We start from the raw sequence: 10,176 nt of genomic DNA on the forward strand, positions 1-10,176 counted from the left end.
GGTGTCAGTTTTTGCGCCATGATGTGATCTTTCTATCGGTACCTTGATTGCGCATATACGACTTTTTGATCGCTTTTTATTACATTTTTTCTGGATTTGATGCAACCAAAAATGCGCAATTTTGCACTTTGGAATTTTTTTGCGCTGACGCTGTTTACCGTACGAGATCAGGAATGTGATTAATTAATAGTTCGGGCGATTACGCACGCGGCGATACCAAACATGTTTATTTATTTATTAATTTATATTTATAAAATGGGAAAAGGGGGGTGATTTGGACTTTTATTAGGGGAGGGGATTTTTTATTAATAAAAACACTTTTTTACTTTTTTTTTTACATACACTAGAAGCCCCCCTGGGGGACTTGTATATACACAGCACTGATCACCCTGGGGGACTCCTATATACACAGCACTGATCCCCCTGGGGGACTCCTATATACACAGCACTGATCCCCCTGGGGGACTTGTATATACACAGCACTGATCACCCTGGGGGACTTGTATATAGACAGCACTGATCCCCCTGGGGGACTTGTATATACACAGCACTGATCCCCCTGGGGGACTCCTATATACACAGCACTGATCCCCCTGGGGGACTCCTATATACACAGCACTGATCCCCCTGGGGGACTTGTATATACACAGCACTGATCACCCTGGGGGACTTGTATATAGACAGCACTGATCCCCCTGGGGGACTAGTATATACACAGCAAAGATCCATGAGATCGGTCATAGATTGCTATGGCCTGCTGCAGGCCATAGCAATCTATTGCCGAGCCGGGATCAGCGCCATTCCGACGCTGAGGCCCGGCACTGCCAGAAGAACGGATCTCCCCCCCGCGATCGCATCGTGGGGGGGAGATCCGACCCACTAGACACCAGGGATGTGATGTCTAAAGCACTTCAATGCAGCTGTCAGGTTTGACAGCTGCATTGAAGTGCTTAATTAGCCGGCGCGGCAACGGGACCCGCGCCGGCTAACAGAGGCACTGCCCGGCTGCACGTGTCAGCCGGGATCAGCGCCGTTCAGAGCGGGGTCCCGGCGGGACCCCGCTCTGAACACCCCCCGCGGCGCCATGACGTATTAGATACGTCATGGGTCGCTAAGGGGTTAAACAGAAATGATCTGATAGATAACTCTGCTGTGATGAAAGCACAAACAACCATCTGCCTCCATACCCACATTTGTTACCACCTTTAGTCGCCAATTTAATGACATCAGAAAAATTATTACCAAATATTTACTGGTTCTCAGGCAGGATCCCTTGATAGACAAGATAGTCAGTGGGGGAGTACGAGTGGTATCCAGACGGGGCCCCACCCTTGGCTCTAAACTATCACCAAGTCTATATTCCAGTAAGCAGCATGAAGAAGGAAGTGCCTGATACCACACAAGGGTTGTCACAAGTGCGGTCATGGCAGATGCATCACATGTGGCTATCTAAAAACTGGGGCCAATCTTCAGTCTTTTGTAACTAGCAAGGAATACAGTATACGCTCATACATTACCTGTAACACTGTATCACATGTGGTGTATCTGGCAGCCTGCGATGTGTGTCAGGTTCAGTACGTGGGCTGCACTACACGGTCTCTCAAAGAACGCATTCGGCGCCATATCTCAGATGTATCTAGCCTGACAGCGAGTGTATCCATGCTAACAAGGCATTTTCGTACTGTCCATTCAGAGTCCACAGAGTCATTACGTGTTACGGGCATTGAAAAAGTCACCTGTCCAATAAGAGGGGGAGAACACAAACGGAAACTCCTGAATAGAGAAAGTTACTGGATTTTCCTTCTAGCCACCAGAGTCCCCAATGGACTGAATCAGCGACATGATCTTCTCCTCACTTACTGAATATTTATATAGTTGCTGGATGCATTATATGCTGTAGGTGATTACATTCATTGCATCTATTATAATCATGTTACCAGTATTTGTAAATCTGCATGTTTTGGCTTTTTGAAGACAAATTTGTTGGTTGCTGTTCACATGCGTCCTTTATGCTCTGTTTGTGTCAGCAACTCCAAAACATGCAAAAAATTTTTTTGTTTGTATAGCACATGGATTATTTCTCCACATTTTAATTGTATCCTAGGGGGAGGGGTGTCTACTCACTTGATCCCACCTGGACAGATTTTTAAATGGGGTTTGTCATTGTGAATGTGTATCAAGTTTTAGGGCATGTAGCCCGAAACATGTCGATCCTTTGGACTAGGAGTATCTGTTTCATCTTCAAATAAAAGTTTGCTTTTATGGGACTGGATATCTGGAGCCGGACAATCTTCTTTCTTCATACTCTGGCTGTCCCCCATCACTGACCCCCGTACTCTGGCTATCCCCCATCACTGACCCCCGTACTCTGGCTATCCCCCATCACTGACCTCCATACTCTGGCTATCCCCCATCACTGACCTCCGTACTCTGACTGTCCCCCATCACTGACCCCCGTACTCTGGCTATCCCCCATCACTGACCCCCGTACTCTGGCTGTCCCTTATCACTGACCTCCATACTCTGGCTATCCCCCATCACTGACCTCCATACTCTGGCTATCCCCCATCACTGACCACCGTACTCTGGCTGTCCCCCATCACTGACCCCCGTACTCTGGCTGTCCCCCATCACTGACCCCCGTACTCTGGCTATCCCCCATCACTGACCTCCATACTCTGGCTATCCCCCATCACTGACCCCCGTACTCTGGCTATCCCCCATCACTGACCTCCGTACTCTGGCTATCCCCCATCACTGACCTCCGTACTCTGGCTGTCCCCCATCACTGACCCCCGTACTCTGGCTGTCCCCCATCACTGACCCCCGTACTCTGGCTGTCCCTTATCACTGACCTCCGTACTCTGGCTATCCCCCATCACTGACCTCCATACTCTGGCTATCCCCCATCACTGACCTCCGTACTCTGGCTATCCCTTATCACTGACCTCCGTACTCTGGCTGTCCCCCATCACTGACCTCCATACTCTGGCTGTCCCTTATCACTGACCTCCGTACTCTGGCTATCCCCCATCACTGACCTCCGTACTCTGGCTATCCCCCATCACTGACCTCCGTACTCTGGCTATCCCTTATCACTGACCCCCGTACTCTGGCTATCCCCCATCACTGACCTCCGTACTCTGGCTATCCCCCATCACTGACCCCCGTACTCTGGCTGTCCCCCATCACTGACCTCCGTACTCTGGCTATCCCTTATCACTGACCCCCGTACTCTGACTGTCCCCCATCACTGACCTCCATACTCTGGCTATCCCTTATCACTGACCCCCGTACTCTGACTGTCCCCCATCACTGACCCCCGTACTCTGGCTATCCCCCATCACTAACCCCCTACTCTGGCTGTCCCCCATCACTGACCCCCGTACTCTGGCTATCCCCCATCACTGACCTCCGTACTCTGGCTATCCCTTATCACTGACCCCTGTACTCTGACTGTCCCCCATCACTGACCCCCGTACTCTGGCTATCCCCCATCACTGACCTCCGTACTCTGGCTATCCCTTATCACTGACCCCCGTACTCTGGCTATCCCCCATCACTGACCTCCGTACTCTGGCTATCCCCCATCACTGACCCCCGTACTCTGGCTATCCCCCATCACTGACCTCCGTACTCTGGCTATCCCTTATCACTGACCCCCGTACTCTGGCTATCCCCCATCACTGACCTCCGTACTCTGGCTATCCCCCATCACTGACCTCCATACTCTGGCTATCCCCCATCACTGACCTCCGTACTCTGGCTATCCCCCATCACTGACCTCCATACTCTGGCTATCCCCCATCACTGACCCCCGTACTCTGGCTGTCCCCCATCACTGACCCCCGTACTCTGGCTATCCCCCATCACTGACCCCCGTACTCTGGCTATCCCTTATCACTGACCCCCGTACTCTGGCTATCCCCCATCACTGACCCCCGTACTCTGACTGTCCCCCATCACTGACCCCCGTACTCTGGCTATCCCCCATCACTGACCTCCATACTCTGGCTATCCCCCATCACTGACCCCCTTAACCCGGCTATCCCCCATCACTGACCCCCGTACTCTGTCTGTCCCCCATCATTGTCATCCTCTGTGTCTCAGGTTTCACTCTGTGGCTCGGGAGCCGGCGTTGGATTATGATGTCATTCTCCCACTGGATGATGATGTTCAGCTGTCAGTGGCCGAGTACAGGAACAAACTATATGAGGTGAGGAGGGGGAACCTGGTCACATGACCCCAGAGATGTCTCCGCCCCTGGACAGGCTCATGCCAATCATTGCTTTCTTCTTTTCTTTTTCCATTTAGATGATTTTAGAAAGGAAGACAAATACTCGGAGACAGAAGAGAGAGCAGGAGAGCGGCCATCCTGCAGCCACCGATCCAGCGGATGCAGGCCGCCCACATGACACTACGCCCCCAAACACCTGCCATGTCCCAGGGGCTGCTGGGAAAACTGCTGCCAGTGACCCTGCCCCAGAATGTGACAGCTGCCCCCAGTATCCCCTGCAGAACCCCCTGAAGACCAAATCTCTAGGTTACAACCCCATCACCCACAACGTCCCTCCGGGTATGTGGGGCAGGGTAGGGAGGGGGTGTGGGCGTCCCTCCGGGTATGTGGGGCAGGGTAGGGAGGGGGTGTGGGCGTCCCTCCGGGTATGTGGGGCAGGGTAGGGAGGGGGTGTGGGCGTCCCTCCGGGTATGTGGGGCAGGGAGGGGGTATGGGCGTCCCTCCGGGTATGTGGGGCAGGGATGGGGTGTGGGCGTCCCTCCGGGTATGTGGGGCAGGGATGGGGTGTGGGCGTCCCTCCGGGTATGTGGGGCAGGGTAGGGAGGGGGTGTGGGCGTCCCTACGGGTATGTGGGGCAGGGCAGGGAGGGGGTGTGGGCGTCCCACTGGGTATGTGGGGCAGGGAGGGGGTGTGGGCGTCCCACTGGGTATGTGGGGCAGGGAGGGGGTGTGGGCGTCCCTCCGGGTATGTGTCGCAGGGATGGGGTGTGGGCGTCCCTCCGGGTATGTGGGGCAGGGTAGGGAGGGGGTGTGGGCGTCCCTCCGGGTATGTGGGGCAGGGTAGGGATGGGGTGTGGGCGTCCCTCCGGGTATGTGGGGCAGGGTAGGGAGGGGGTGTGGGCGTCCCTCCGGGTATGTGGGGCAGGGTAGGGAGGGGGTGTGGGCGTCCCTCCGGGTATGTGGGGCAGGGTAGGGATGGGGTGTGGGCGTCCCTCCGGGTATGTGGGGCAGGGCAGGGAGGGGGTGTGGGCGTCCCTCCGGGTATGTGGGGCAGGGAGGGGGTGTGGGCGTCCCTCCGGGTATGTGGGGCAGGGAGGGGGTGTGGGCGTCCCACTGGGTATGTGGGGCAGGGAGGGGGTGTGGGCGTCCCTCCGGGTATGTGGGGCAGGGATGGGGTGTGGGCGTCCCTCCGGGTATGTGGGGCAGGGTAGGGAGGGGGTGTGGGCGTCCCTCCGGGTATGTGGGGCAGGGATGGGGTGTGGGCGTCCCTCCGGGTATGTGGGGCAGGGAGGGGGTATGGGCGTCCCTCCGGGTATGTGGGGCAGGGATGGGGTGTGGGCGTCCCTCCGGGTATGTGGGGCAGGGTAGGGAGGGGGTGTGGGCGTCCCTCCGGGTATGTGGGGCAGGGATGGGGTGTGGGCGTCCCTCCGGGTATGTGGGGCAGGGTAGGGAGGGGGTGTGGGCGTCCCTCCGGGTATGTGGGGCAGGGATGGGGTGTGGGCGTCCCTCCGGGTATGTGGGTGGGGGATGTGGGACTCACAGTTATCACTGCACGGTACTATTAACTTATCTCCCTGTAGCCGGGACCACTCACTGGCGAGGAGCCGCTCAGCAAAAGAGATCAGGAAGTCAGCAAAGCCACGAGCCCCCCATGAGCTCCGGGGCAGCACAGGGGGTAAGTGTCCTATATGACGACCCCAGGGCTGCTGGGAGCCCCCTATAAATCCTGCTGCTGATCTGTCCATCCTGCTCTCTCCACAAGGTCAGTAAAAGTTCCGAACCACGAGGAAAGACGGCGCCCGTCACCAGGACCCGCTCCTCCTCACTGACCCAGCAGGCAAGAGCGGCCGCACCAAACAACCCCCTGACCCGGAAGGAGACAGTGAGCGTCGCCGCTGTCAGCGCCAGACTGGTAAGTACCAGGAAACCGAGGAGACTGGTGATACTGGGAGGTGCTCGCTATACTGGTGACACTGGTAGTAACTGGGGTCCTCTCTGTACTGGTGATACTGGCAGTAACGTAGGTCCTCGCTGTACTGGTAGTAATTGAGGTCCTCTCTATACTGGCGTTACTGATCCCTACACTGGCTGATCTCTACCTCTCTTCTCTGACAGAACCAGCGCTCCCCAGCAGTACAGACCAGGGATATCAGATCAGCTCAGAAGTTCAGTAAGAAGATGTTCCAGGGGGCATCCAATGTGAGCACAGTGGGCGACCCCAAAGCTTCGCTGCACAGCTACACCCAGGCCTATGGGACCATCAGTAAGTCAGCGCTGCAGAACCTGACACTACAGAACGCCACACCGGCCGACAAGTGATGGACACGGGGGAACATCCTCTGAAGTAACCTGCTGTGGGTCCCTATCACCAGGGGCCCTCTGTGTTACTGCTCCAGACTGTGGCCCTCCTTCTGCAGCAGATCCTCAAGTGCCTTTATCCATGTAGAGGTGACAACCGGGCCCCAATGTGCACCATAAGAGCTGTGCCTTGTACATAATCCAGCCCCAAACCTTCTGGTCACGTCATCCTGTTGTGTTTTATACTGTTCAATAGAAGTGGATTATTTATTTAGTCTTGTGTGGTGTGAATCGGTCTGTGGGATCGAGTTACACTGTGGGTGATCAGTGATCATCATACTGATCCAGCTGCTCTCTATGTCACGAAAGGGACTCATGACCAATAGAGACGGGCACTGAGCAGTTAGTCTTTTCTCCAATAAAGTCCTTTACACCAATGCAATGGAAGCTTCAGATATCACATACACAGCGACATGGTGAGAAGAGCGCCGCAGCTTAGTCTCCTCATGTCCAGCCACATCTACCTCTGAGACATGGCAGGGTATATCACTAGCTAGAGTCACCCCCCTGCGGAGAGTGTAGAAGATTCCAGAGGGTCAGAAAAGTCCCTGATCAGTATCACAATGTACAATGCTGATACAACAAGCAACAAACCAAGGAAGAAAACTACATAAACAAACACATCTCTGTGACATCCCCTCCCCCAGAGAAAGGAGCTTCAGATCTCCCCGTGTTTAGGGGTCGTCTGAAGGCTCCTAAGTTCATCAAAATTGTTTTTCTAGTGTGAACTACATGTAAAGTGTCACAGAGATCCCTGTCCACTGCAGAAGTAACCAGCTGGTATGTTCTGAGGACAGTTCCTCCATAAATGACTATGACTGTCACAGTTCCAGCATGTTCCTATGTGCCATATTTCTGGACCAGCATCTGGTACATGGTTGGTAAGTGTAAGGTCCCCTTGCTGTCCTACTGGTGCAGTATTACCAGAAGATGTCTCCCCCATCATTACCCAGCAGGATATCAGCAGGCAGCTTGTCCATCACCCCCACTGCATGTTGGATGGATCCTTCCCCCAGTCCAGAGTCACTTGGGCAACAGTCACTTCGCATTTCTCCCCACCGGCCAATAAAACCTTTGCTGTCCGTCCTGGGATTATTTTGTCCACAGTAACAACATGGGGTTCTACCAGAGTGATGAAAGCTCCGGAGTCCATGAAGCCTTCAGCTCGCCGCCCACCCACCTGTACTGGAACCACATTATTTTTCCCATCCTCACAGCTCCCACACACTCCTCCCGGGAACATCCCTGATCCTCACAGGTCACGCACACTCCTCCCGGGAACATCCCTGATCCTCACAGGTCACGCACACTCCTCCCGGGAACATCCCTGATCCTCACAACTCCCGCACACTCCTCCCGGGAACATCCCTGATCCTCACAGGTCACGCACACTCCTCCCGGGAACATCCCTGATCCTCACAGGTCACGCACACTCCTCCCGGGAACATCCCTGATCCTCACAGGTCACGCACACTTCTCCCGGGAACATCCCTGATCCTCACAGGTCACGCACACTCCTCCCGGGAACATCCCTGATCCTCACAGGTCACGCACACTCCTCCCGGGAACATCCCTGATCCTCACAGCTCCTGCACACTCCTCCCGGGAACATCCCTGATCCTCACAGCTCCCGCACACTCCTCCCGGGAACATCCCTGATCCTCACAGGTCACGCACACTCCTCCCGGGAACATCCCTGATCCTCACAGGTCACGCACACTCCTCCCGGGAACATCCCTGATCCTCACAGGTCACGCACACTCCTCCCGGGAACATCCCTGATCCTCACAGGTCACGCACACTCCTCCCGGGAACATCCCTGATCCTCACAGCTCCCACACACTCCTCCCGGGAACATCCCTGATCCTCACAGGTCACGCACACTCCTCCCGGGAACATCCCTGATCCTCACAGGTCACGCACACTCCTCCCGGGAACATCCCTGATCCTCACAGGTCACGCACACTCCTCCCGGGAACATCCCTGATCCTCACAACTCCCGCACACTCCTCCCGGGAACATCCCTGATCCTCACAGGTCACGCACACTCCTCCCGGGAACATCCCTGATCCTCACAGGTCACGCACACTCCTCCCGGGAACATCCCTGATCCTCACAGGTCACGCACACTCCTCCCGGGAACATCCCTGATCCTCACAGCTCCCACACACTCCTCCCGGGAACATCCCTGATCCTCACAGGTCACGCACACTCCTCCCGGGAACATCCCTGATCCTCACAGGTCACGCACACTCCTCCCGGGAACATCCCCGATCCTCACAGGTCACGCACACTCCTCCCGGAACATCCCTGATCCTCACAACTCCCGCACAGTCCTCCCGGGAACGTCCCCCATCCTCACAGCTCCCGCACACTCCTCCCGGGAACATCCCTGATCCTCACAGGTCACGCACACTCCTCCCGGAACGTCCCCCATCCTCACAGCTCCCGCACACTCCTCCCGGGAACATCCCCGATCCTCACAGGTCACGCACACTCCTCCCGGGAACATCCCCGATCCTCACAGGTCACGCACACTCCTCCCGGGAACATCCCCGATCCTCACAGGTCACGCACACTCCTCCCGGGAACATCCCCGATCCTCACAGGTCACGCACACTCCTCCCGGGAACATCCCCGATCCTCACAGGTCACGCACACTCCTCCCGGGAACATCCCCGATCCTCACAGGTCACGCACACTCCTCCCGGGAACATCCCTGATCCTCACAGGTCACGCACACTCCTCCCGGAACATCCCTGATCCTCACAGGTCACGCACACTCCTCCCGGGAACGTCCCCCATCCTCACAGCTCCCGCACACTCCTCCCGGAACATCCCTGATCCTCACAGCTCCCATACACTCCTCCCGGGAACATCCCTGATCCTCACAGGTCACGCACACTCCTCCCGGGAACGTCCCCCATCCTCACAGCTCCTGCACATTCCTCCCGGGAACATCCCTGATCCTCACAGGTCACGCACACTCCTCCCGGGAACATCCCTGATCCTCACAGGTCACGCACACTCCTCCCGGGAACGTCCCCCATCCTCACAGCTCCTGCACACTCCTCCCGTAGACATCCTCCATCCTCACAACTCCCGCACAGTCCTCCCGGGAACGTCCCCCATCCTCACAGCTCCCGCACACTCCTCCCGGGAACGTCCCCCATCCTCACAGCTCCCGCACACTCCTCCCGGGGACGTCCTCCATCCTCACAACTCCCGCACAGTCCTCCCGGGGACGTCCCCCATCCTCACAGCTCCCGCACACTCCTCCCGGGGACATCCCCCATCCTCACAGCTCCCGCACACTCCCCCCGGGGACGTCCTCCATCCTCACAACTCCCGCACAGTCCTCCCGGGAACGTCCCCCATCCTCACAGGTCACGCACACTCCTCCCGGGAACGTCCCCCATCCTCACAGGTCACGCACACTCCTCCCGGGAACGTCCCCCATCCTCACAGGTCACGCACACTCCTCCCGGGAACGTCCCCCATCCTCACAGGTCACGCACACTCCTCCCGGGGACGTCCCCCATCCTCACAGCTCCCGCACACTCCTCCCGGGAACGTCCCCCA

General features: G+C 56.6%; 1 protein-coding gene across 1 annotated transcript in view; it reads left to right on the forward strand.

Moving 5' to 3' along the window:
• Positions 1–6,808, forward strand: part of MAPK15 (mitogen-activated protein kinase 15) — a 68,154-nt gene extending 61,346 nt beyond the window's left edge. Inside the window, exons 11-15 of the mRNA XM_069959759.1 lie at positions 4,111–4,216; positions 4,315–4,576; positions 5,817–5,911; positions 5,999–6,148; positions 6,352–6,808. Of these exons, the coding sequence (XP_069815860.1) occupies positions 4,111–4,216; positions 4,315–4,576; positions 5,817–5,911; positions 5,999–6,148; positions 6,352–6,555 (817 nt within the window). The 3' untranslated portion in view covers positions 6,556–6,808. The remainder of the gene's footprint in view (positions 1–4,110; positions 4,217–4,314; positions 4,577–5,816; positions 5,912–5,998; positions 6,149–6,351) is intronic.
• Positions 6,809–10,176: the final 3,368 nt, after the last annotated feature.

Source organism: Dendropsophus ebraccatus, chromosome 2 (assembly GCF_027789765.1).
Source record: "Dendropsophus ebraccatus isolate aDenEbr1 chromosome 2, aDenEbr1.pat, whole genome shotgun sequence".
Taxonomy (NCBI): domain Eukaryota; kingdom Metazoa; phylum Chordata; class Amphibia; order Anura; family Hylidae; genus Dendropsophus; species Dendropsophus ebraccatus.